The 27,333-nt window shown below is 40.4% G+C and overlaps 1 protein-coding gene across 5 annotated transcripts; it reads left to right on the forward strand.

Moving 5' to 3' along the window:
- The first annotated feature begins 274 nt into the window (after window positions 1-274).
- Window positions 275-26,633, forward strand: LOC149948537 (lactadherin-like). 5 transcript variants are annotated; one of them, XM_090173567.1, is made up of 11 exons: window positions 275-341; window positions 13,339-13,404; window positions 22,594-22,805; window positions 22,874-22,996; window positions 23,057-23,195; window positions 23,254-23,394; window positions 23,451-23,629; window positions 23,712-23,856; window positions 23,921-23,968; window positions 24,038-24,271; window positions 25,586-26,633. In XM_090173567.1, the coding sequence occupies exons 1-11, from the start codon at window positions 305-307 to the stop codon at window positions 25,852-25,854; spliced, it is 1,593 nt and encodes a 530-aa protein (XP_090029693.1). In that variant the 5' UTR covers window positions 275-304; the 3' UTR covers window positions 25,855-26,633. The 5 variants fall into 5 exon arrangements, with proteins under 5 accessions (XP_090029693.1, XP_090029694.1, XP_090029695.1 ...); XM_090173568.1 differs by having other exon boundaries at window positions 25,589-26,633; XM_090173569.1 differs by having other exon boundaries at window positions 23,451-23,623.
- The last annotated feature ends 700 nt before the right edge of the window (window positions 26,634-27,333 follow it).

The raw sequence follows: 27,333 nt of genomic DNA on the forward strand, positions 1-27,333 counted from the left end.
GAAGACGAAAACAAATATTTCGCGGCTAGGACTATTGTCAAAACTATTTTAGATAGTTATACTTCGTGTAAATAGCAAGATATAAGAATAGTATCGCGAGCAGAACTTCATTAGGCAATGGCCGCGTAATAGCCATTCCTTTGAATGGGAGTGGTCACTGTTGTCGCCGCGTCTTGTTTTATGTATTTTTTTAATACTTATTCCTAGCCAAATTTTAACCTGGTATCTCGTAAAGTTAGCTATAAAATGTACCGCTACTAGCAACATTATTGGCAGTCGTTAAGCGGAACGTGGAATAACAAATATGACCCTATTAATATTGAAGTCGCTGCTGACTGAGGGTACGTACATGTACGTCTTAAGTTATTAGAATTCCCCATTAAATCTCTATTATTTGAAAATATTATTATTCAAATTTAATATGCTAAAATGGTTACATTTTATAGAATTTTCTGAGATTCCGTGATTTACATTATTTTAGCACAATTTTCCGTAATTTTCTACGAATTATCTCAATGTTGCTGTGATTTAAAGTTATTTATCTCCATTTTTGAATTCCCCGTGTGGGCAGCAGATTGAGCGCCTATTATTTACCCCTCAGAGTTAGCGTCACTTTCATTCATCCAAAGAAACTTAAAAAATGAGCAAATGTTTATTTACACAGCCGTAATAAGACTTCGAAATCTCTCGCAAAAATGAAAGCGAGGCCGCAGTTTGAGCTTTCGAGCAACGTTATCTCTACCACCCTTTTAGTCCGTAGATAAAGTTTCCCAAGGCATGTTGCGAAATAAACGTAAAAACTAATTCTAAGAAATAAGAAGATAAAAAATGTTTTAAAAAAATTATTAATACCAAAGGGACATTCGAATCATTCGCACCCGGGAAACTCTCAACGGCCGCCGGAAACGGGAGGAAGTTCATCATTTAGATGGAATTATCGCGACGAATACGAGGTGCGACGTTGGCCGCGGCGACTGCGCTATCGGCGGAAGGATTATGTAGAATTAATCGCTCGCGTATCACGTCGGATCACTTTTTGAGGGGGACGATGGAAAGGAATTTCGGAGGGCGAAGAAGGGCGTATGCCTCGAATGGCGATTCGATACGCGAAGGAAGTTACCAACAGAGAGTCCGCAAAAGGTGAAAAACGCCCGTTCAATTCCGCTTCGCGAAGCAGCCCTTTCGAGACCGAAGAACAGACACGGCTGAGTTCAAACGGCGCGACGCGGATGGAATTGCTTCAGTCTTTTAAATCATTTGAAAGGGGTTCGGAGATCAATTCCGCTGGGTGGAGCCTTCCTCTTATACCGAAAGGGATAATCACCGCTAGTTACTTTCGAAGAAATCGTACGCTACTTTATTGCCTCAGTCACGAGAAAGCCCTCGAAAAGATCGTTTTTGACTGACCACGAACAAATCTGGCTCGGGACGCGAGAGACTGTCCTCAATCGGGAAATCATCCGCCGCGATTCGCTTTATTTAGGCAACTGGCGCCTAACCCGTAGCTTATCTTGAAGTGGGTGCTGGAAATATCCAATCAGGTGGACCATCATAAATCTGGAAAGTTGTATACCCCTTTTAACATCTTACAAATTACTTTCCTTATAAATGAAATTAAAACTCAAAAAACCGAAATCTCCAAAATCTCAAAATTACATTTCTGGCTATTATTCTCGGGCCAGCTTAAACATTTCTGAAGCCCAATCTAAACTTTCCGGAAAGTGCCTCCCAAATTTCGAGGCGTGATTATCCCACTAGAGGCTCCAGGTGCAAAATCGTCATTGAATGAAAAACGCGTTACTTCCATTGAGCCTCCCCCCCCCCCCCAAATTAAACTACTAGCGACGCCACTGTTTCCATTTACGATTATTCTCTAAAAATATGAAAATATTGTAATCCGCGCTTCCTTACCAAATTTCGATAATATTAGATTTATCGCAAAACCTGAAAACTCTATCGAGTTGGGTCAAGAATGAATTGACGAGGTCGTAAATTAATTCTTTTAGGGTCTACGGTGTCATATTACCCTCTATTAAGGCAAAGCGAGTACCAAGAGACCAAAGGACATTTATTTAAAGCATTATTTAAATTTCTTAAGCAACCCCCTTCCGCGTTCGAAACCTTTTCAACAGCTCGGCGAAACTAAATGGCGAAAAGCCCGAGACTCACGACGTCACCAATTTCGTTAGCCCATTGAAAAAAAGTAAAGCTATAGAGCCGGGACGTCACGCGGCTTTCAAAGTTGTTTTACGCCGTAAAACGAACGAAAATGATAAAGTCAAAACTCGGAATGGGAAACATATTAAAAGGTTGAACCTAATATTCGACCAAATTCCCGTGAGCCGTTTGAACCCACCATTTGCCGTAGCCTTACCTGTACTAAATATTCACCGCTCCGAAAGGTAAAGTACTCGGAGACCAATTTCCTCCTAAGATACTGGCCCCGCGAGGACGGCCCCATTCTACGTTTTCGATCTCTCGAATCAATTCGATCGCTATTCGATTCGAGTGTTCGAAAATATCAAATCGGGCCGATTTGCGAGGCACTAATACTTGATCCATCCAATTAAAAGCGAGCTCGACTCCCGCCAATTCAAAAGGCGGGAAGAGATATCAGGGTTGCCACGTGCTGCTGTTACATCTCCGTAGAAAGAGAGGGAGGGAGAGAGAGAGAGAGGAGTCACGTGTCCCCGGATCCAAGATCGCGGAGAGGGAGGGAGGGAGGGAGAGAGGAAAAAAGTTTGTCTATTTCGAAAATGAGAAATTTTGGGGATGGGAGCGCTGGGAAAAGATGCTCCGAAGGACGCTCTCGGAGCGGAAGAGCGGCGACTGACCCGTGACCTCCTCGGACTGTCCACCAGCGCGATCTCGAAGTGTGACCCCTCAATGGATACGCGATGAGCGAAACGTTGATTAATGGTTCGGTTAGCGAGGTGAAACTGTGATTTCCTCCTTTTGTCATTACGTTGTATTTGTCGTGTCGTCGGGATCCCCGTCCGGAGGAGAGGGGGGGGCCACTGAACGCCGTCAAAAAGTCCGTAAGTAACCTTAATATCTGTTCATTATTTCGAAAGTCGTAATTTGGTGAAACGCGCGGTGCTATGAATATGAATTGCGGGCTGGCGCGGGCCAGAGGCGCTTTTTCCGCCAATAATCGAGAGGGGAGGTTTCGAATGACGGCCGCTCGGGTTAAGTATCGCGCGCGTAACGGAGGAATTATCATTATTAGCGAAAGTTAAGTAAAGGTTATATCGATTTCATTTAGTTATAAATATTCATGTTTTAAAACAACCGAGCCTCTCGAGAAGGAAATTTACTTTTTATTGGATTTTAATAGAAAATATTAAATGTATATACGAAATCCGGGCTAAAAATCTAGACCAAAATATGCGCTTTATTTTAAGAATAATTTAGGTTTCTCAAAGGATATAAGAAATATTTCACGGCGAAAACATGTTCTAATCCCGGTAAGTTTATTACTTTCTTATATTATTTTAAATTCATACAAAAAATATAAATTATTCGATTAAATAATATTAACACTGAAATTCCGAATGAATACTAATTCAATTAAGTAATAACTCCATTAATGATTATTAAAGGTTAGTTTCTATCGAATAGTATTATAATTAATAAATTTATCATTTTGACGAAGAGTTCTTACCAATAAAGTCTGTAATAAACGATGAATTTTGTAAAATAGAAAATTATACTTTCAGATTATTTTCTTCAAACGCGTCCTATAGTAAGTAACCTTTTTAAATATGGAATAAATCTAGATGTTTAAAATTAACTTTAGTTTTTTTTGGCTAATCTAATTAAAAATGCCCTAAAAAAATTCAAGACTCCTATTAAAAAAATGAGAATAAATAAAAAGAGTTCGAACAGCCGTCAATCTGTCGCCGCGTTTCCGAAATTTGAGCCGACTAAAAATTACCCATTTTTATCAATATTTTTCGCTCTGGAGGAAATGTATTTTTTCCCCAAAAGGTTTCCCGATAGTGTTAATAAGTTATATCGCGTTTTTTTAACAAGAGATTTTGCGCTTTCAGAATTAATCCTCATTATGACGGAAACGCGGGTTTACTCTCGCCGAAACCGAGATAAAACCGTATTTACTTTACCCCATCCCCAACCTCGTACTAAACAACGAGGTAAGGTGAAAGTTTGGCTTATCAGAAGAGCCCCCGATTTTTTTTTCTCCCACGAAAATTCGGACCAGATAAAAGAAAGTTTTTTCGGCGTCAGAAAAAAAAAGAATAAAAAATTAATAATTTGGCCGGGCCGAAACGTAATCGCGAATTTGACGATTCACGAATACCAGATGGCCCAGGGAAGACCACCCTGCCTCGTTCAGCAGAGCCGCCGAAACCCATCCGCATGCAACCTATTTAAAAACGTTTAAAAATAATTTAGAACCCCTTTATCTCTTTCTTTCCTTTTCGGGCTTATTAAAAATTCACCATTAGGAAAGAGCGCTCTCCGCCGGAACTGACGTCGGTTCACTCGCGCCAGAAGTTCATCATCAACCGCCTTCGCGGTATCCGCCACTCTTTCGTATCACGACCCTGCTTGTGGCGTTCCAAATTCCAATTCTTCAACTATTTACGAACATTGGCCCGATATTCGAATAGTTGGATAAAATTGTTGAATCAAAGTATGATACCCGGTTCGCTTTCGTCTTTGTTGGACTCGACGTCTGCAACTCCGCGCAGTGGCGGATTCACCAAAACGCCGAGTCGGGCCCTCCATTTGCTAGATCAAGGTGTGGGTGGGCTCTATTAAAACCGAAGCCTACGAGCCCTGGTGGTAGTTAATCCGACATTGACTGAATTATTTGAATCGGATATTTATGTACCGCGCAGAGTCACTGAAAAAAGGGCAAATGCTTTTCGGTCTTTTTCGATACGCGACCGTCCGCCAGCCGCAGCTCGTCAAAAGGATGATTCGAAAAAACCAAAACGCGTAGTGAGATACTTTTCCCCGAAGGAGATTATTATGAACTTCTGTTAAAACGATTAACGCGCGCGAATAGAAATTTGCCGCGAGGAATTCGTAAAATATTTAATATTTATTTCCCCCCTCTTTTACGATTACAATCCGCCATAGATTAATATTGGGAATGTATTTTTCCACGTTATCGCGACGCCCCCCGGCGGTTATAATCGGCGATAATTATTCCGTAATGTTCGATCTGTACTGTCGGTGAAGATCAAAGGCCCCCATCCGAAAGGGTGGGAGGGGTTGCAATGGGAGGGGGGCTTTGGCAAACGTTCTTCCAAAATAATTTGCCGAATGGTTCCTCGTTCGTAATGGAAAAGAAATCATTTTTTACTTCTTATTTCGGCTATGAGCAACTTCCTTCGTGCGGCGCTACTTTATAGCCTATGGGAGATTACGCGTGGTATTCCTCCGCGTTGGCGTCACTCGTACGCGGAAAAAGAGACATTGAAAGGCGCTATACAGGATTTTGGCTTTTTTTCGCGCGAAGATTGTTTGTAAAATAAACTAACAAATGAATGGGAGTTGTCAATAAGTTGTCGAAATTGATTTTAACGCTCGAGCTCCGGCGTTTATTTATGTAAGAATGAATGATTCCACTCTCTCGCTCTTATTGACTTTGTAGTTAGTGACGCTACGAATTGCTATTTATAGCGCTGGCGAAAAAAATCATTTTGCAATATTCCAACTATGATGAAGTCGCTAGAATTACAGTGACGGCGATCCCGTGGGGGCTCTGGGGCTCTAGCCCCCACAGGGAAAAACAAACGAGGGCAGAGCCCCCACAGAAATAAAATTGAGGAAAAATAATAATCAGGGAAATATTTATAATCTCACTGCCTTTATTTGGGTCCGAATTCAGTCTTTTAAATGGCTTTAAAAGACGCTTGTTGACTTCGGCCTAAGGTTTTGCCTTGGATATTAGACGCGAGTAGCATTAAGATGATATAACCGTAAAATTGATTTCGATAGATTCGTCCAAACAGAAAATCGCCGCGTCGTGTACCCTATTTTACCTAAAATACCTTCGTAAAGTATGTGGCCAAGAAAGGCTTAATTATCTATCCATGTACGCGGATATTTTTTCAAAGATATCGACTTCACTTTTATTATCAATGTATTCAATGACGGATGAGATATTAGAAAGAACACTTTTAAAAAATATATATATATATGCTAGTAAAAATTTAGAGCTGTACCTTTTCTCGCTTAAGTTTTAAGTATATGGATTTTTGGATAAAAAAATAATGGCCCGTGCCCCCACAGAAATGTTTTCCGATCGCCGCCGCTAGAAAGATGAACTGTGGGGCTATTCTAGCGAGATTTTTAACGCACACTTTCTCTTCCGTTTCCAATCTCACAGGGTCCAAGAGGAGCCTGTTAAATAATTTTGGAAATATCGAAGAAATAAGTGAGATAAAAAAATTTAACGTACCAGAAGTAAATAGTATAACTCATATAGTTGAGAGCTAATTGCATTCTAAAGCTATTACAAGGGGGAAATGCGCGCGTTAATAAGTAAATATTCCTACTGATTTGTGAGTGAAATTTTTACCCGCTACATTGGTAGGCGGAGTAATACGGGCTGTAAATTTTCTGGCTCGATGCGGGGTACGCTTTGCCGATTTGGCGAGAAGTTCGGCCGAATTGAATGTATCTCGAGCCTGCGAACGTATACTCGTTCCATTTATATACGTGGATACTTCTCACGCAATAAACTTACGGGAATACTAATCCTAAAGTGGAAATTTCGATATAAATAAATCATTCAATTACTCATTCATTATCAACGTAAAATCGATAAAGTCATTGGATCGAAATTATCCCATCTTTTGACACGGGAGACGAAATGAATGAATTTCCATATGTCAATGCACCAACATTAAATAAAATAAAACAATTCGAAGAGTAATAAATTTTAAATAAGGCTATAAAGCTCCGAGGAGTTATATTTTAATTAGTTGTAATACGTATATACGAATCATTATATATGCAAAATGTGGAGGTAATACGAAGAGAAATGAAGGGTACAAAAACCGGTAAAGTCTCGTACGCGGATCTTCCTCGCGAATTTGATTCAATGAACTATTAAGAATACGATCCGCCATGAATGGCGAGGAACTTAATGAATGTTTCCCAAATGTCACCGCGGGGCGAAGGATGGCAGGGAGGGGCGTATTCGAACGTGGAGTCGAAGAGGCTTTACAATATGTTCCGAGGAAGATTTTATCCGAGGTATTAACGAGAAATTTAGCCCCGTTAATTCCCAGTTGGAAAAAGGAGAAGCCCAAAACGAAACGCGAGTTATCAAAAGTTCAAACCGCCAAAGTTAATTTGTCCAAAGCAAACGAGCGACCTCGCTGCGAGAGTCGGAAAATGGTCGTTAGTTTTCATTAGAGCGCCGAGAGCCTTTCTGCTGGCGGAGGCTCTGGCTTTACCTTCTGGGAATTATGAGAAATGTCACCCTTTGACCCGGTTCGCTTTCGGACTCGTAAATCTGAACGACAAATCAAGCGGATGTATCCCGATTTTTCTTCACCAACGGCGAAAGAAATACAAAGATTGCGCCGAAATGTGACTCGAGGAAAACTTGGCCACATTCGATTAAAAAGAGCCTCATCGGGAAATGGTTTCGTTTTATAAACTGTTCCCCGAACCGAGGGGCTGATCACTCCCCGTAATCGGTGTACACTCTGTTTGAAAAGTCTTCGACAGCTGAAATTTTTGCCCTCTTTTTAATTCTGCTAGAAAACTATAATAGATAGCTCGATGAAACCAATTGCAACTTTTATTTATTTTCCAATATCTTTCGTTATTTATCGGTTTCGTCCGCCAAAAATTAATAGTTTGGCGGGAACCGTCGAAACTCATTTTTGACAACTGTTTAAATATTGGTTCTACGGCACTGACTCGCGCGTTTTTGAATTCACAATGGTCGATTCATATTTAGAAAGTGGAAAAATTATCCCTCTACAACCAACGGTTGAGAAGTTATCGCGTTTCCAAATTGTCATCGAAGTTGCGTTATTTATAATCGCTTGATGAATTTTAGGTGTTTCCTAGTTTCGAGGAAAGTTTGGAAACGCTATAACTTCTCAACCGTTGGTTGTAGAGGGATAATTTTTCCACTTTCTAAATATGAATCGACCATTGTGAATTCAAAAAAGGGCGAGTCAGTGCCGTAGAACCAATATTTAAACAGTTGTCAAAAATGAGTTTCGACGGTTCCCGCCAAACTATTAATTTTTGGCGGACGAAACCGATAAATAACGAAAGATATTGGAAAATAAATAAAAGTTGCAATTGGTTTCATCGAGCTATCTATTATAGTTTTTTAGCAGAATTAAAAAGAGGGCAAAAATTTCAGCTGTCGAAGACTTTTCAAACAGAGTGTACAAGCCTGTAGCTTTGACTGCACTAAAATGAGTACGTAAGTGAGTACAGATTTAGCACTACCAAAGGCTTTACTCATTTTCACATTTATGTAATCGGTGTACAGATTTTCAAAGAGTGGTTAGCCCCTCGCCCCGAACAAATACGGCCTTACGGATTGTATAGTGATCGAAGCGAGTGCGTAATATAAAACTTGTCTACGATAGAAAGATCCATCTTCGTACTTGTCCGAAACATCTACCTTCGCGGGCTCCCAATGATTTTCCAAAAGAACCCGCGTTGCGAAATCTTTGTATATTAATTTTCTAAAACTATTACGTCCGGGAATTAACTATTCTTACGGAGTGTCAATTGGACATTTTGCATGGTTAGGCGTCGAGGTACATTTTGAGTCGTGATACGGTGCTCATATCCGCGGATTGGACTCTTTGGAGGGATTCCATTGAAAGTTGTCTCGTGCCTGCGAAGGCTCATTTTAAAGGATTACAGGGCCCCCAGAGGTCCTATAAAGTCCTATATTTTCCAAAATGTCCTATAAAGTCCTATATTTTCCAAAATGTCCTATAAAGTCCTATATTTTCCAAAATGTCCTATAACATCCTATATTTTTATCAAAATCCCCAAAAGTCCTATAAAATTCTATAATTTTGATATTTTGTCCATTTCAAATCCCGCCACTCAAAATTGTCTGTGAATTGCTAGGTTAGCTTTGGGGTAAATTTATATACAAAGTCATTCTAGTCTATACTTTTTTATTGTTAACATGGTTAGCTACTATATTTTTGTAATAAAATGGTTAAATAGTTTCTATTTTTTAAGTGAAAATCAAAGATTTATTTCACTAAATATAGATATTGTTTTTAAATGCATAAAGTTGGTAAATGAAATAGCAGATATAGTCCTATAAAATCCTATAATTTTGATAAAATTGTCCTATAAAATCCTATATTTTTAGAAATATAATCCTATTTTTCCTATAAAAATGGAAGATTTGAGTGGGGGCCCTGGGATTATCCGAATACTTCTCTCGTAGGATCGTAAACTTCGTTAAGCGCGGCGAAGCGGTCTTGATCAGACGATACGATGGAATGTATGAATTTCTACCTCGAGTATCTAACTGTATCAATTGTCTTTCTAAATTGTGGGTAAACGATGGCTGGCCACATTTTTGTTCAGTAAATGGAGGAGTTTTGTCCCGGAAGATTTCAGTGTTTGAAATTGCATCGCTCGATGACGAGCTTAGATTAAATTAATCGCAATCGCGCTACAAGTTTCCGTAAACCTTTACGGAGAGAAGAATGGCACCCCGCGATGGGTGAAGGCGGCTGGTTCTGGTCGGGAGACGCGGTGGGTCTCCTTTGATCAAGCTGCCGCGCCATACACCTTCTTTTAATCGACGAAACTCTTCGGCACCCCTCCGCGGGCGGACACATTTTTGAGAAGTCCGCGGCAGGAACAATCATTCTCTTCTTATCTTCGTAGCGGGTACCTCGATCTTTGGAATAGACTGGTTTCGATTGAATAGAAACCCTTGGACACGGCCTATTAAACGTATGTCTCACCCAAAAAAGATCTCGGAAGATAAAAACACCTTTATTCGAAATACGGTTTTGGAGATAAAAAATTCAATGAAACTCTTTACTATTGGAATGCTTTTTGGAACATTGGAGATGTAAAGCCCCCGCGATAGTACCATCAGTCTCTAATTATCTTCTACGAGATTGTATCGTTACTTACAGTGGCGAAGCTAGGGTGTTTTAGGCGGCGCTTGAGCCACCTGTAAAATTTCTGCAGCGCCACCTAAAATTTCCGAAAAGCGCCTCCTAAAATTCCCAATTTTTCCAATTCTCTTGTCGAAAAGTTTCTTCGAACTTAAAAATGGGCATCAAAAATTTAATTTTTCATAGTCGGCCTCAATGTTTCAACTTTACAAAACTTTTTGGGAGCTCCCCCCCCTCCCCCATATCACTTACTAGGACGCCCCTATGACCAGTGCTTATGGCTTAAGCCCCACCAGTCTTGAAATCCTGGTGACGCCACTTGTTACTTATAGCTATGTATGGAGTGGCGTATACGTAAAAAGCGCGTATTACGTTTAATAATGTTGGCCATTCTAAATGGCCCTCAGTGAAGATAGGGAACTGACACACTTATGTAACACCCAATTATAAATAACTATGAATGAAATCTGAAGCGAGATATTTTAGAATCTGGAATGCATTTTGTTTCGTATTTATAGCTCGCAAACTAAGCTGGCAGTATTCAGCCAACTTGAAAGAAAAGAGTGACGGTTTTACAAAATATTCTTAAACCCAATCACTGCGCGACTGACTATCGTACTAAATTTAGTAATAGCTATTACGTTACTTATGGTATAGAGCAATAGCACTCCGCAAGTTCTTGGTTTTACAAAGAACGTATTTAGATCACTAAGAATCTGGAAAGGCACTATTGGAATTTAGTTCTTACTGACAATCTGATGCCAGTTTTGACCAATGAAATTGACAGAAACTTGGCCCAAAAACTGGTTTCGAGCGTTAGTGCGAACGCGGCTTTATCAAACAGTACCAGCGAACTGATTTTCAGAGTGATTTTGCAGTCAAGGTTTAGTACAGCCCAAGGAATATTTACGCCCAACGATGGTAATATATTACTCAGTTTCGTTGGAGCTCCAATTCTGTGCTGGGCGAGTGTCAGTGTTCGATGAGAGGTTAGAATGAAAACCATAGGAAGTGTCGTAATTATTGTTATTACGTTACTATTTATTATATAATATTTATAACTTTTCATTAAGTAAAATATTTTTAAAAACCTCAAACTGAAAGAAAATTTAAGAATATAATGTTTTCAATATTTAAAACAAATGATGAATTTAAAAAAAAAACAAACTGAAGTTTAACACTATTGAAATTAAATTATAGATTACATTGTGTCTTAAAAACCTCTTGCATGTGGCAAATCTAGAGTTGAACCCGAGTCTTTGGATAAACTCAATATCCTAGTTTTGAGCGTCAAGATGTGGCTACATACAGATTCTCGAAAGTATAATCGCCAGGCCCCAGAATTTCTGTCGTTCAAGGTCCTTCTAGAATGAAATACGTTCTTGGTTTTAACGCGTGTATCATTCTTTTAAATATTATATTTTGGTGAGAAAAGTATTCATCACCCAGGGGCTAGGGGCTATACTGCTAATGTAACTCGCGAAGGTACGTCTTTCATTTTTATGGCCTAGATGGATACTTCCGAGGGGTCGGACATTGGCCTAAATCGCCTAGAAAATTTTAGTCAAAATACAAAAATTCGAAATCCCTGGTTTTCTTTCCCAGAAACTTTATATGGAAAATCTAGTGTTGGAAGTCGGAACATTTTCAGTATTTTTCCGAGAAAAATAAAAAAAGGTTTCATTCCATGATTAGTCTAATATTTTGTTTGCCAATTTAAATAAAGCGGCATTTTCGCCTCATGTTTTCAAATCTGAAAGTAAAACTAAACATCTAGACTAGTTTAAACTGATTAATTACAATGTAACGCTATTAACGTTTTGTAGTATGTTTACTGATATTAAACATTTTATATCGATAAAAAGTTAAAAACATTAAAAACCCTTAAAAAGTAATTTATGTTTCAATTTTTTATTTTTCCGATTTGCGGAAAATTTTCCGCATTTTATTTTTCCGGAAAATTAACAACCCTAGGAAAATCCTTCGAAGAAAATCCCGGATTTTGTTAAAAATCCAAAAACCCGTAGCCCAAAACGCAAACGTCCAACTTCTCGGATACTTCTCTCGTAACAGATACATAGTTCTGATATTATCTATTTGATACGTAATGTCAGTTACGAGAACGATTAAACACCGAAATGATTAATCTCGTAAAATATATAAGATTTATTCGCGTGCAAGTTCCAAGATAACAGTGAACAAGGGCATATTCTTTGAAAATGAGTATATTCGGGCGGTTGATAACTAATTTGAAGTAGGGGCGCGGGTGATTTGGTTCCCGGGCGAGATAAGCATCAGAGGTACCCGCTTGTGATCTTGGCCGCGTTCCACGGTACTACGACCAAAGTCAATTTGGCGCCCTTCTCCTCCCATTTGCTACGAAGGGGCTCTCGTCTCTCCTCGGAGCTGCTCGCCAGTTGGCGGACGACATCAGCGCCGTTCTTTTATACAATGCCAACCTCCAAAACGAGCGCTTCTTATAAATAGCATCTTCTAAAGTAAGCGATGATACCGAACGATGGAGGATGGATATATATTTTAGGATATTCGGTTCCAGGCGAGGGCTGATCACTCACCGCAATCGGTGTACGCGATTCCCCTAACGACTAGTAAATTCGGCGCTCTCCGGGTCATCTCCGTGTACCCTTCGCGAAATTTCGAGCGCACTCCCGGTTATCTCAGTGTACTCTTCGTATAATTTCGGCATCTCTCTCTACTCACGGTAGATCTGTGTACTCACGGCTATCTCTCTCTACTCACGGTGATCTCTGTGTACTCACGGTGATCTCTGTGTACTCACGGTGATCTCTGTGTACTCACGGTGATCTCTGTGTACTCACGGTGATCTCTGTGTACTCATGGTGATCTCGGTGTACTCATGGTGATCTCGGTGTACTCACGGTGATCTCGGTGTACTCACGGTGATCTCGGTGTACTCACGGTGATCTCTGTGTACTCACGCTGATCTCGGTGTAATCACGCTGATCTCTGTGTACACATCGCGTAATCTCGACGTACTCTTGAGTAATATCGGCGTACTCTTGACCTAATCTTCATACTCCGCGTAATCCTGGCACACTCTGTATTTTTGGCGTACTCCATATAATCCCGATATCCTCTTCGTAATATTCGCGTGTTCTGGGATAACTCCTTGATTAAGTATTCGGTGTGTAGGCAAACACAAGGCAGACAATATTTAAGATTTTTTGTATCTTTCCTTTAGATATGGAGCTGGTGTGGGGTTTGCTGTTGGCAGGAGGATTGCTACTATACTCGGAAGCCAAAAACGGTAAGATTTATCAGAGGAAACGGGTGAGAAAGAGGGGGGGGGGGAATCTTGTGGTCAGACATTTCCCGCATCATTGATTTAAAAAATCAAACTGTCTACATAAGAGTTCGTAATCGGTTTTGGATTTTGTTTTTAACTATGAGAAAACGCCCGATTTGGCTTCTTTTAAAAGTATGATGTGCAAAAAATGCTTGCACGGGAGACGGGTTTTTGGGGTTGTTTAGTAGCGTTGGGATTACAATTAGAAAAACCGAGAATTTAGGCTTCTTTAAAAGTTGCTACTCTGCCCACCACTTCTTTAATATCAAGCTCCGAAGTTGGATCCTTTCTTTTCAGACACGGGGGTAGGTTTAACCATTTTTAAAAATACAATATTAAAGGACTGAAGACACTTTGGGCTTGTTGTATTTAAATAGGGGACATCTCTTACACCTGACAACTCGGGTGACGCGGTGAACTATACACATTGAAGAAATATTTTACCCCTCCATTAGCCCCGTTCTTCAAGGATTATAGAGCAGGGGCTTAGGTGGGAACGGGAGAAGGGCGTTACCCCTGCCAAATATTTTAAAGGGAAGGGCAGCTAAAGTAATTGCCCCTTCGTTTAAAATTTACGAATTAAAGGTATTAAAGGCTTAATTAAGAAAAAATTAACTCCACGCGAGACAACGTCTTTAGTTTTAAATAAATATTTGTTAAGTTCAAAATTTCTATACTATGTTTGCGTTAATTATCACATTAAGTCTATTTAATCCGTTCAAAGGTAAAAATCTTGGCTATTTCGGGCTTTCACAAAAAAAGGTTCCCAGAGCGACCCCCGCCTACGGGCCCCGGTGCTTTCGGTCGTCGCCCCTGCCTCCAAACCTACCCCTCCGTTGCACGTTCGCAATCCTTGATTAAAGGAACCCAAATTTACGCGTTCGCAAAAACCCAAAATTCCGCCTCGAGAAGTTCCCTGTCGATGATCCGCGCGTATCCCTGAAGATAATAGACGACGAAAAACAAAATATATTTCGTTAAATCACTTTTAAACGCGAGTTCGGCTTGTCGCCTTTTAAGTTTATGGCCAAGTACCATTAATTTCGAGTGTCGTAAACCTTTAGAGAAAATAAATGGAGAAGTAGGAAAAGCGGCAGGAGGAGATGGGTCGCGGTGTTCCCCACCCGAAGAAACGGGTTTTGTGGGCACGCGGCCGTCAGCAGCGGGAGGACATGAACAAATGAATACTCGTTAATATCCGAGCTGACTTTAAGCGTAACATCCTTTTCAAATACTTTTGGGAGGGGGGGGGGGAGAAAGACTGAACCAAAGAAAGCGTCAAGCTTTTTTTCTCTTGATATATCGTCGACTTTTTTTTCACTCCAGACGCGAAATGGGGAGAGTTCATAAAAGACAAGTTGCAAACGGTTTAGTGCTTTTTATATACAATACGTAGTAGATTGAAATATGGACTGATTCGTTGTTGAAATATTTAATACGTTTGTGACATCAATTATGATAGTCCAAAATACCAGATTTTCAAATGAGCTACCCCCTTTTCACGAAGCATTATTATTCTTTCTCAAAAGTTAGACCTATTCTTGACTTTTACAAAGTTTCCAGAAAGTATATGGCCTTATACCTGGGTCCCAATTGGTTAAATTTAGGAGGTGATTACGGAGCCCCTTAAAATCAATTTGTGGGCCCCCGTCTAAAATGAAAAGTAGCCTGTACACCTAGCGCCGCTAGTGTTATTTGCTGATTAATATAAGCTTTCGAATCGTGGAGCTTTCGTTCAATGAGAGGAATTCGCTCTTATGGTCAAACCGAGAAAGTTCTCCGTGAACGCCAGTGTCGCGCCCCGGGATCATCTACGACCTAATTGTCAGCCAACCTTTCATTGTTGGTGAGATAAGCTGCACCCTACATGGGATATCGAGTTATAATTAATTAAGATAATTAAGAGCAAATCTCACCCCCCCCCCCCCCCCAAATAAATGTTGCCATAATGTTTAATTTATAAAGGCAGTTTCTCTTAAAAAGCAGCTCCCGTTAATCCCAAAGCAACCTCAAACTTCGGCTCTCCCAAGTCGCTGATTCCGAAAATGGCACTTCATATCTAAACTAGAGAGCTGCAACGGAGCGGAAATTATTCCGTTTCCGCGGATTCCGTTCCGTTCCGCGGCGCTGGAACGGAATCGGAGCTAATTTATAAGAAAGTAGAGGAACCGAATGGAATCGGAGCAAATTTCCGAAAATTTGTTGTATCGGAACGGAATCGGAGCAAAATTCCGAAAAATCGTTGTAACGGAACGGGATCGGAGCAAATTTCCGAAAAATCGTTGTAACGGAACGGGATCGGAGCAAATTTCCGAAAAATCATTTTAACGGAACGGGATCGGAGTAAAATTTTCCAAAACCTTTGTAATAGAACGGGATCGGAGCAAAATTCCGAAAAAAAACGTCATATATTGAAGCATGGACACGGTTTTCATTTCTCTCTTGGCTGCTGATTGGGTCTCCCACTTTTCCAGACAGTGAGATCATAATCCCCCTTCTTCACCGGATCGTGGGAAACATAACTGCAACTGAAGCGCAGAATTGCAAAAGGTACAAAGGCCGTTTAGCGAAAAGGGGGAATAAATTGGCGGGGTGACCCGGCTTGCGGTAAACTTTTAGTTTTACATTCAATTCAATATAAATAATAATTGTTTCTGTAAATTTCTGTATTCAGGAAAATAAAATAATTTTTCCTCATTTTTCAAGACTATAGACTCTTAAACGCGCCTTCCCAATCGACCGCCATTACCTTACAGTCTACGGGGAGGGTGATGAGAAAACCGGTTTTGGGGGATGAAATTTCTGCGGTAGAGGGCTGGCTCGTTGGTTGTCTGTACGATAATGGCGGCGCCCAGTAAACGTTTCTAAAAAGAGTGTATACTGAGGGAAAGCAAAATATTAAACGGGAGCGGCAACTGAGCATTAAGTAATAAGCCCCATTTTCATGCTCGCTGGTAGTGGATAAAAATCGTCAAAATTCGCTTCCGCCACTCGCAAGCGTGAAAATAAAGCTAAAATATCTGTTTGAAACAGATCGACGCGGAAAGTGATAAAGTGTATAGCTGAAGCGGATTTTGTCGATTTTTACCCGCTGCCAGCGAGCATGAAAATGGGGCTTTATAGACGATTAATGAAACGGAGCGGAACACGAACGGAAATAATATCGGAGAAACAAACGGAGCGGAAACGGACGGAAAATATTGACGATAAATGAAACGGAGCGGAAACGGACCGAAATGATAGGCGACAAACAAAACGGAGCGGAAACGGACGGAAATAATGGGCTAGAAATAAACCGGAGCGGAAACGGACGGAAATATTGGGCTAGAAATAAACCGGAGCGGAAACGGACGGAAATATTGGGCTAGAAATAAACCGGAGCGGAAACGGACGGAAATATTGGGCTAGAAATAAACCGGAGCGGAAACGGACGGAAATAACGGACGATAAAGAAAGCGGACCGGAAACGGACGGAAACAACGGACGAGAAACAAAGCGGACCGGAAACGGATATATGTACCATAACGGGAAACAAAACGGAGCGGAAACGGTGTGGTATTTTCGCTGCTCTGCAGCTCTCTAATCTAAACATCAATAAGGGTATATTATTTGACAACCTGTTGCGATATTTGTACAATAATTAACCTTAAAATTCGATTTCTATCCCTTATTTTTAATTTTAACCCTTATAGTTTTGTCTATGTCCAATTTCCAGCTTGTTAGTAAAACCGTTTTTAAGTAACAGCTAGGCAAAACATCAAATAGCGTGAAGACCGTGTTATTTTCCCGTACAACAAGCAAACGAAAAAAAGGTAGCATCAATGTTAGAAGTTGCTTCGCCACGTCGCCAGCCATAATCTTATATTTCTATTCTTTTACGTTTTAAAATAACACGCTTCGCTCATTAGTTGTTTCAAAAATGACCTTTATCACTTCCTCCACATCAAAGATATTACTATTTTTTAGACTATAACTTTGTTTTAATTTTAATTATTACTAAATTTCAAAATTTATTGTAATGAAACCTCGTTTGTTAATTTTTGCAACGCATTAAAATGTGTACGTTTGTATTCGTGTCGAAATAGAAGTAGACGAAAAACGAGCCAATGTTCAGACTTATCCGAGCAAAAAAAATCAAGTTTAGTCGGCGAGTCCATTACTGGCGCTCGCGTATTCCAGACGACCAGCGAAAACGATTTTAAAAATTCATGGCTATATAATTTTGAAATGGCCGGTCCGTAATAGAGAAAAGTTCTCCGTAAAGAGGCCCTCCGCGAAAAGTAATTTGAGGGATATTTTTTCTCCCGAATTCTCTCGATATAAAATGTTGTTACGTGCTTAGAAAGATATCAAACCCGCATCTCTGGCGCATCATTTTCGAGCCGAAGTCAAATAGACAGAGAGACAGAAAATTGAAGGGTCATTTGAAATTTTGAACGAGCGAGCCTCCCGCGGAAATAGCACCTCTCGCTGCGAATGGATACCATTCGGCTACGTGTAAAGAGCATTTTGGTTTCAAAATATTGCAATATTATAAATGGAATTAATATGAACATAACATTGAGAACTCGGTTTTCATTGCGTACATAAAGTTTGCGTTAATTTTTAAAATCTGGCCAAAAGTTCACCCCTACTAAAAGAGGAGAAAGCGTAAGAACATGGGATGAATTTTACAAAATCGCCACCTACAATAACTGCGAGGGGAGCCACAATGGCGGACACAGTGAGTGCAATGGCGGCGGGCAGGTATCAACAAAGTTTACAGGGGAAGGGATACATCAGCAGGGCTGGGCCAGTGCCCCTCCCAAATATTTTACTGGCAGGCAGGGTCAACGTATGTATTTTCCCCCTTCAAATTTGTAGTCGGATGACAACTAAAAACAAGTTGGCAAGCTTGCCAAAATATACCACTCCTCGGAAGAATTGTCCCTAGTGGTATTAATTTCTCGAGATAACCATTAAAGATATATTTCCGCAATTCAGAGTTATTTACTAAAAACGTAATCCTGGTTCTATCCCTCCCGGTATAAAATTTTATTTATAATTAAAATAATTGAGACGAAACAACCGATTTTAATTTATTCAGAATATTATAAATTAAGTAGTTACAACAGTGAGTTAGACGTACTAAAACAATGCACAATTGAATTTAACCCTTTTTACAGTACAAGTTTATCAGTTGAATATAATACGAAGCAAATTTTAATGAAAGAAATATCGACAGAGGGTATTTGTATTTTTCTCGCTTACGAAATACTTGCCGATACTTTAACGCTCATATTATTTCAACACTCGCCTTTGATGAAGATACCGTAGAATAGCTATATTCGACATCTGGTAGTGAACGACTCGTAGACTTCCAGTTGACGTTGTGACACATACCGCATGCAAAAGACCAATGCCGTCCAATTTCCAATATCATATAATGACTCACACACCCAGGAAATCAATGACTGCGTTAGGAATCGTAGATATCCAACTATCCACACCAAAAGTATTAACTAGAAGAAAAAACCTTACCATCAACAAAGCACAGAGAGCCACTTGACTAAACGGCAGCTCTTATATCAATAATCGTTAAATAAACGCATTTGCGTTAATACAACTATATTTAAGATGATAATAAAACCCGTAAATAAATAACAAACAACTAACAAAGTGGACCACCCACTGGTTCTACCCTTTAATCTTCTTATCTCTGCTGACTGCGCTAAAACAAGATTTGACCTATAAAATTTCATACGTAAAAAATGTAGACTTTAAAAACCATTAATATACTCTTCCGCTAAGCTGAGTTTATAATTGTCAAAAAAACGTAATATGTATCGGCGGTTCTGTGGTAGAACATTCGCCTGTCATATAGAAGGGCTCGGGTTCGAATCCTGGGCGGCGCATTCTTTTTAATCAACAGAGAAGACGTTACATTCGATGCAATAATTTAAATGGAACACGAAATTTCTTTCTATTTTAAAAACTGAAATTTAATGCTCTGTTAATTTGTAATAAACGCTTCCGCTTAAGCTGAGCTTATAATAGAGGTAATTAGTGAGTTATTATAAAGGGATACTGAAGCAAAAATTAACCCTAGACGAAAAAACTGAACACTTCCGCTAATTTGTTGTTTAGTTTCGAATAAATATGGGTTTTGTATCAAATTAAACTTGACAATGACTAAATTTGACCAGTTATTTTTGCGTAATGCGGATTAATTTTTCAAAATAACAAAATGGGAAATCTTTGTAGTTTCCGGAGCGCGTGGGTCCTTCCCTGAACTCCAGAGTTTCAGTTGGCTTGCGCCTTACAACGTCTAAGTTACAAGTGTCAAATAACTTAATTAAACGTATCATTAGAAACTATCAAGAATGTGTTCGGTTGAACAGAGAATGTGTGACCGTGCCTCCATTCCCGGAAGGTATTCTCCGTCTACCCGGAAATTAATGAAAATATTACGCGAGGAAAGGCGGAGGGGCGTGGTTTATCTTCCGGGAATCGCGAGGAGAACGGGTTACAGCCCACTCATTCCCAGGGCCGTGCAGAGGGTTTTCGGGGCCCTGGGCAAATTTCCAAGGTTGGCAATTTTTGGATTTTTAAAAAAAAAATCAAATAAATCGATTTTTTTTATTTAAATCGGATTTTTATTGATTTTTTTGATTTATTTGATTTTCATTAAAATTTCAAAGTTTTATATAATTTAGTACAATAATTTTACCTAAATCAAATATGTTTTAATTTTTAAAGACTAATATGTATAATGAATTTGTTAAATTTAAGATAATAATCATATAGAAGTTTTTATTTTTTAAAACCTATTTTGGTACTTCACAAAACAAATTTGGCGGAATCCCCAGCCACAGGTAGAATCCAATGCAACATTAGGGGGGAAATACAAGAAAGATTATAATTAAACCTAAATTATAGCAATTGGCGAGGCTTTTTCTTTTTCAAAAATACTATATAAAATTGATTTAAATCAATGATTTTTTTGAAAAAAATCATTGATTAAAATCGTGATTTAAATCGTGATTAAAATCAAGTTGATTTAAATCAGCAAACCCTGCAAATTTCATCTAACTGAAATTTTCAAGAGGGGGGTGCGGGCGAAGGGCAAGCCGATGGGCCCCATATGGTACCGGGACCCTAAAAGACACGCTTCCGGGCCCTTTTTTTTGCCGGCCCCAGGGATCCCCCCCCCCCCTATGCACGGTCCTGCTCTTTCCGTGTTTATTCTTAATACTATATAAACGTCACTTTTCGTGACGCTTATAACTGTTGAAGCTTATGACATTCCATCCATACAGTCGGATACGGAAGATTAAATCAGGGTTAAAACTACTGAAGAAAAATTCCGTCACTAAACAATTATCATTAAACAACCCCGTATTATATTTAAGAAATTGAGACGCGCTAGTTGAAAATTACGCCTTTTAATTATAAGATATAATTTCCCTATTCGGCGGCCTATCGTTCATTGAAAGGAGCAAGGAGAAAAAGTCACAGAATATGGGAGAGGGGCTGACAAAGAAGGGGGTAAGTAAAGGGTCTCTTTTAGCGCGTGAGGACGACAGCGGAGGAATTAGTGGCTTGGACGCTCGGGCGGACGTCATTACGCACCGAAGAAACCAGGTGGCGACTCTCTTTTCTCGGTCCCCATCACGGTGTCGCGTTCAAATCGTCTTACAAAACGATTCCTTATTTTTTTTCTCCGTGAAAGAAACAAGTTTGCGAAACGCGTCGCTGGCAAACATGCAGCACCTCGAAATAACACGATAATAAAGACAGCGATAAACATTTAAAATAATTAAAATGTAACGTTATGCTTTAAACGTTGCGACTCGAAGAATTATGATTAAAGCGAGGAAATAATACGGTACATCACGGCGGCACTATCATCAAAGCTCGGCCAAATCACTATTATTTGAAAACGCGCGGTTCGACCGTGAGGCGGACCTCGTTTTGCACCCTGGGATCTTTTTGACGTAATCTGACAATCATTACTACGCCATTACGCGAAAAAAACGTACGCAACCCGTTCCAAACTATGGCTCAAAGGAATCGTTTCGGTCCCTAATTGACCGACTTAGTTGTCCGTAAAGTCGACTAAAATAAACGTAAAACCTTTATCAATTTCTGTACTGTCAATACGGATTGACAATCGGTTTTGGAGGGATGGTAGATTGGGAAAGAGGCTGATAAGTCAGGAAGGGGGATTTCGCGTCGTTTCTGAGGAGAAGAGGGGAGGATTTATTTTATATATTGAAGAGATTTGTTATTAAAAAGAGACGGAGAGAGGCGAAACCGTGGCTTTGGGTGGCCCCAGAAGCCAATTTATAGCCAGCGCCTATGTTACTCGAGAGAGATAATGGGGGGTTCCCAAATAATAATAGTGGTTGGGCCAAAGAGTGTTTAGAATGCTAAAACGAAGTGGCGCCGCCCGAAGGTGGGACTCGGAAATACTGGGGGATCACTTCAACACTAAAATACCGAGGCGTGATAATACGCTCTCGAAAAAACGCAAAATAAAACACGTTCTTTTAATGCCTATCTCTCGATGATTGAACCAGTTTCAAAAGAAACGAGGGGTCGGACGGAAAGTTTCAAAGATGACTTCGAAAAACGAAATGGAAGGATAATAATAATAATAATAATAATAATAATATAATATAATATAATAATAACTAACAATTTACGCGCCATTTTAGCCTTCCCGCCTGCGTAGCCAAAGCGGGATCACAACATATTTCCGGTTGGTCGGTTACCAGCAAAGTCTGGCTAGTTAAAGAAACTAAGTACAATTCATACTGGAATCATAAGACCCCAAAACGCGTCTTCTTAACGTAACCTTCGACTTTTGTACAAATGTTGTAAAAGCAGAATGGCGTCACTTTGGGTCACAGACTTTTTAAATAATTCTTAGACCGATGAATAGCGAATGAAAATCAAGCCGGATATTGTACCCTATTCCAGTTCATCCCCTTTTCCACCCCCAAGTAGAGGGTTACGTTGAGGAGACGACAATTTTAGTATTTGTCTACGATAAAACCAAGGACCATATGAAGAGTGGCTTGCACATCCAGGCTCTGTGTATTAATACTTAGTACTATCAAATTGCCGAAACGGTTTTATTGAAGTGTCTGTTATTGGTGAAATTAGGTATAATCGAGGGATGCAGCAAACCGTTAGGCATGATGAACGGCGCCATCGAAGACTGGCAAATCAGCGCCAGCTCGGCCTTGGCGCCCACCAAGGAACCAAGCTGCCAGATGCGTTACGCCCGCCTGTACATGGGCAGTGGGCGGGCCTGGTGCGCGGCCCACAAAGCCGCCTTCGAGTGGATTCAAATCGACCTCGGGGTCGCCTCAAAGGTTGGGTGAAATAAAATCGCTCTCAATTACTCTCGCAAGGAAGCTCACCATAGAGCTCTACTTTACAGGTTACGGGCATAATGACCCAAGGAAGGGCGGACGGAAAAGAGTGGGTTCTGACGTACTTGGTATCGCACAGTATGGACGCCTTCCATTGGAAATACTGCACTGACGCCTATGGAAGTAGGAAGGTACTAATGAGACGCCTCTCGCATTTACGTCATTCTAACAATAAATACTTTTCTGTCCAGATATTTAAAGGAAACAACGACTCACATACGGTGAAACACAGCTACCTGGATAACCCCGTCAACGCCCGTTTCTTAAGAATACACGTATTGGAATGGCACCATCATCCCAGCATGCGACTGGAGATCATCGGGTGCCAAAGTAATGTTAAATATTTAGAGCTATTTTCCATAATAATTAAAAATTGTACCCTCTACAGACTGCAACGAATTAATTAGTCTTCCACCCAGCGCCACGATGACCTCTTCCAGCGCCCGACCCTGGGACAAACAACACACCTGCTCACCAGAAGACGCTCAAATCTACAGCGAAGGTGGATGGTGCGCCAAGAAGAACGACGGTCGGTGCTAATAACCCGCTCCGAAAGAACTATTCTCATTAGTTGAGTCTCTATAGGTAATCAATGGTTGCAAGTTGACCTCGGACCCCCGACTACCGTTACGGGCATAGTGACGAAAGGGAGGGGAGGCAGCAAGCACAAGCAATGGGTCACATCGTACACCTTGTCCTACAGCAACGACAGTGTCATCTGGTTTACCTACAAGGACGACAGCCACCTCGAACCAAAGGTAAAGGTAACTGTCGTTTCTTACGTTTTAAGTACGGGGTTAATATCGGATGCCGAGATTTACGGACTACTTTATCTCCTCTGATTAGGAATTCGGAGGTAATATGGATAAAGATACTGAAAGAAGGCATTATTTGAATCAACCCTTCGTGGCGCGGTTCGTCAGGGTGCACGCTACCGATTGGAAGGGAAGGGTTAGCATGAGACTAGGCGTTATAGGCTGCAAACACAAGGGTAAAAATTCCCAAGGAAAACTCTGATGAACAAATAATAATAATAATTAAAAAATCCGATTTAGGAGATTGCGGTCCTGGTTTCTTGAGAATTCACGAGGATTCATCGTGTGGTAAGTTTGTTGTAATTAGCCTATCAAATAACCAAATATTGATCAGAAAGTCCGTTCGGGGTTCTACAGTTGAAAACATGGCCTACAAGAAGGAGACTTGGGTGAACGACAAACGCCACAACTGGGCGGGCTGGAAATACGGGCACTCGGCATTTGCCGTGGACGGCGACGAAGACAATCACCTGCAACGGTGCGCCATTTTGGATAATTACTACGTAGACTACCCCATATGGATGGTGGACTTGTCCTCCATAAGGACAGTACACGGGGTAGTCGTCGGTACTTGGCAAGGAAAAGGACAAGGTCAGTGGGTGAAAATGTCAAGTGCATTTTTCGAGTGTAGAAATGTCTTTAACGCGATAAATATTTACAGTGGCGTAACTAGTCCAATGCAAAAAATTCGGTGCATTGGGGCCCACAAGATCCGCCGATCGCCACGACGATTGAGTTATGAATTGCATAAGAAAAGAGGGAGGGTCCCATTTTCTCATTTTCGAGTTCGGGATTAATTTTTCTAGCTACGCCACTGAGGCCATTTCTTGAATGACCACACATTTTTCGTGGTCATTAGGCCTAAAACGTGTCTTTGCCTCGCCGTGACAGGGGGGCGTGAACTTCCGTGCAGGTGGCTGTGCTGAGGCGTAGGAACGGTCTGTGATCATTTGTCTTCAAGGGTTCCATCACAGGGATGAGGGGTGGAAATGAGGGAAGGGAATTTGCACTACTTTCTTTGGTGAACGTAGCCAAAAAAAAAGAAGTTTGTTAAGTGGCCGCTATGCCCAAGCACAAATAATAATCAGCTAGGCTAATACCCAAGGCACCACCTCAGGGCCGTAACCAGGGGGGGGGGGGGGGGCGGTCGGGCCGTGCCCACCCTGGACCGTATGGTTGTATGTACAATTTTTTATTTTTTTTTATTTGTTTCCATTGCGTGCCCACCCTGAAATCAAATCCTGGTTACGGTGCTGCACCACCTTAGGCCCAAGTCATCTTGCGACTTTTAATGCCTTTAAACAGGTGGCCGGGTTACCTTGCGTAGGAGGGTGGCGGCAAGCCCTTCATGCCACGCGAGCCAACAGCTCCCTACACTAACTATTACCGTTAACCTCAACAAGTTTTTTTAATGGAAGGGGAAACCGAAGAACTCGGGGGGAAAACCCCTTTAACCAGTGGGGAGATAACTTGCAAACTCAACGCAGAAGGAGTAGTTCCGAGATTTCACCCAGTGCCACAAGTTGGGATCGAACCCAGCCCCTTTTCATGCGAGGCGAAAGCGCTAACCACTCCGCCACCCCACTTAAGACTACCAGCGCCAAATTCCTACTGCGGATTTTTGGAAAAACATAAAAACCAAAAAATGGGCCGTTTTCTTTCCTACCCCTCATCCCTGTGATGGACCCCTTAAAGGCGCGTGTTTTCTACCTAGTCGCGCTATTCTCGGCAATTCTACGCCACATAGCTATCAGTAATTATTTCTACTATATGCTTAGTCGAAATAACTTATTAGAGGCTTATGACAACACTTCGAAATCTTTTAAAAAAGCCATTCCTTATTTCAACAACGCTTTCTCAACCCTAATTTAGCTTAAGATCTAATGAAAACTTTCCTACCAAAAGCAGACACGGCGACCCTGTACCGGGAGTACTTATTTAACCTGGACCGTTTGACGGTGTACGTCGAGAACGAACCGCGGATGGAGAACATCACAGTAGGCAACAAATGCGCCACCGTTTCCCGGCTCAATAACGCCCTCTTTCGGAGCCAACTGCACTTCGAGTGCCCGGACAATTTAGAGGGACGATACGTCTATATCAAAGCTTACGGAATGCCCAACAGATGGAGCCGTCTCTTCACCGCCGTTTTGTGCGAAGTTATGGTCTACTAGAAGCGCGCCCTTTTTCAAACTACAAATAATTCGGCGGTTTTCGATGAAAGGATTTTTTTATGCAATTTTTTTATTAATTTAAAAATAATGTCGATGTGGTGAAATTTAAGTACAATTTTCCGTGTATTACTGTCCATTTGTCAAAGTTAAATTTCTTAATTTTTTCAAAATGGAGTAAACGTTACTGTAGATTATGAACAATTTAAAAAAAACCGCTAAAATAGGTTTAAGAAAATACGTACTTAAAAATTAGTCAATATATAAACGATTTTCCAATTATACGAGAAATAAAAATAGAGTTAAGGACTTAAAAGAAATATTTCCCTGTTTTAGTAGGTAAATTCTATCCTCCGGTGTAAACATTATTCCCTCTATTTTACAAGTAACATTCTATAGAAGGTACTATTTCTCCTACAGACACGGCAACCCTAATTAGCCAGCCAGTGCACTTAGGATAGAAACGCAAACCCCCCAAAAATGGGGATTTTCTAACTGTAATTATCAAGATGCGCGAAAATAGTAAGTTCCATAAGCGCCTTGGAGATGGCTTGACAGAGAATTACAGTTGACTTGCCCGTCAAACAATAGTGACTTGCGGGTGAAACAAACTTCTTCATCGGTTTACTTTTCTCTCAGCTCAAATACTTAACAAACAAATTATTAAATTTTACGAAAAATTAAACGTGTCGTTTCTATTAACACGTTATTGAGAAGAAACAAAGTCGTATATGAAACTGGTGCCAAAATAATAATTCTTTTACTTTTAGTTGCTTTGTAAATAAACGCGTTGTTTAAGAAAATAAAATATTATAATGAAAAATATTATTTATTAATTTGACGCGCAATTATACGTATGTAATTTTGAATAATTACGTCGCAATTTCTAAGCAAAGTTCTTCTTGAGTTTTTAAGTTCGTTTATTTGCCCGACAAAGGGGCCGAGACCGGTGAATTGGATAATGGCACTCTCTTTGCGTAATTACTTCTAATAGAGCGAACAATTACACACGTTTTTCATTTTTTGACCGCTAAGACGCAACTTTAAAGGCGTAATAATTAATTTAACTTAAATTTGAGATACCACAATGTACATTATTCCCGAGAGAGGCGATCATTTTGTACGCAACGCAGGCTGATACTCTGAAGTGAAGTCTAGACTCTTACACGTTTAATTGGGGGCCTAACCTCTTTATTTCAAACATTGCAAAACGCCTAAACGTGTATTTTGTAGCGTGATAATTTTAAACAATTTCGAATATATTTTGGAAAACTTTTGAATGTGATATATTTATCTTCTAACACACATTACATAGGCACATACGAAATGATTCAAAATGACAAAGGGAACGTCGTCAAAAACTAACCTCAACGTTTTTAAAATTGGTTAATAAATATGGCCTTAATATCTTCAAATACATTAATTCCAAGAAGTTGCATGCGCGGGACCCGTGCAAATAAGACTGTTCCGAACTACGTCCTT

Source organism: Leiobunum rupestre, chromosome 4 (assembly GCF_980474605.1).
Source record: "Leiobunum rupestre chromosome 4, qqLeiRupe1.1.hap1, whole genome shotgun sequence".
Classification (NCBI taxonomy): Eukaryota; Metazoa; Arthropoda; class Arachnida; order Opiliones; family Sclerosomatidae; genus Leiobunum; species Leiobunum rupestre.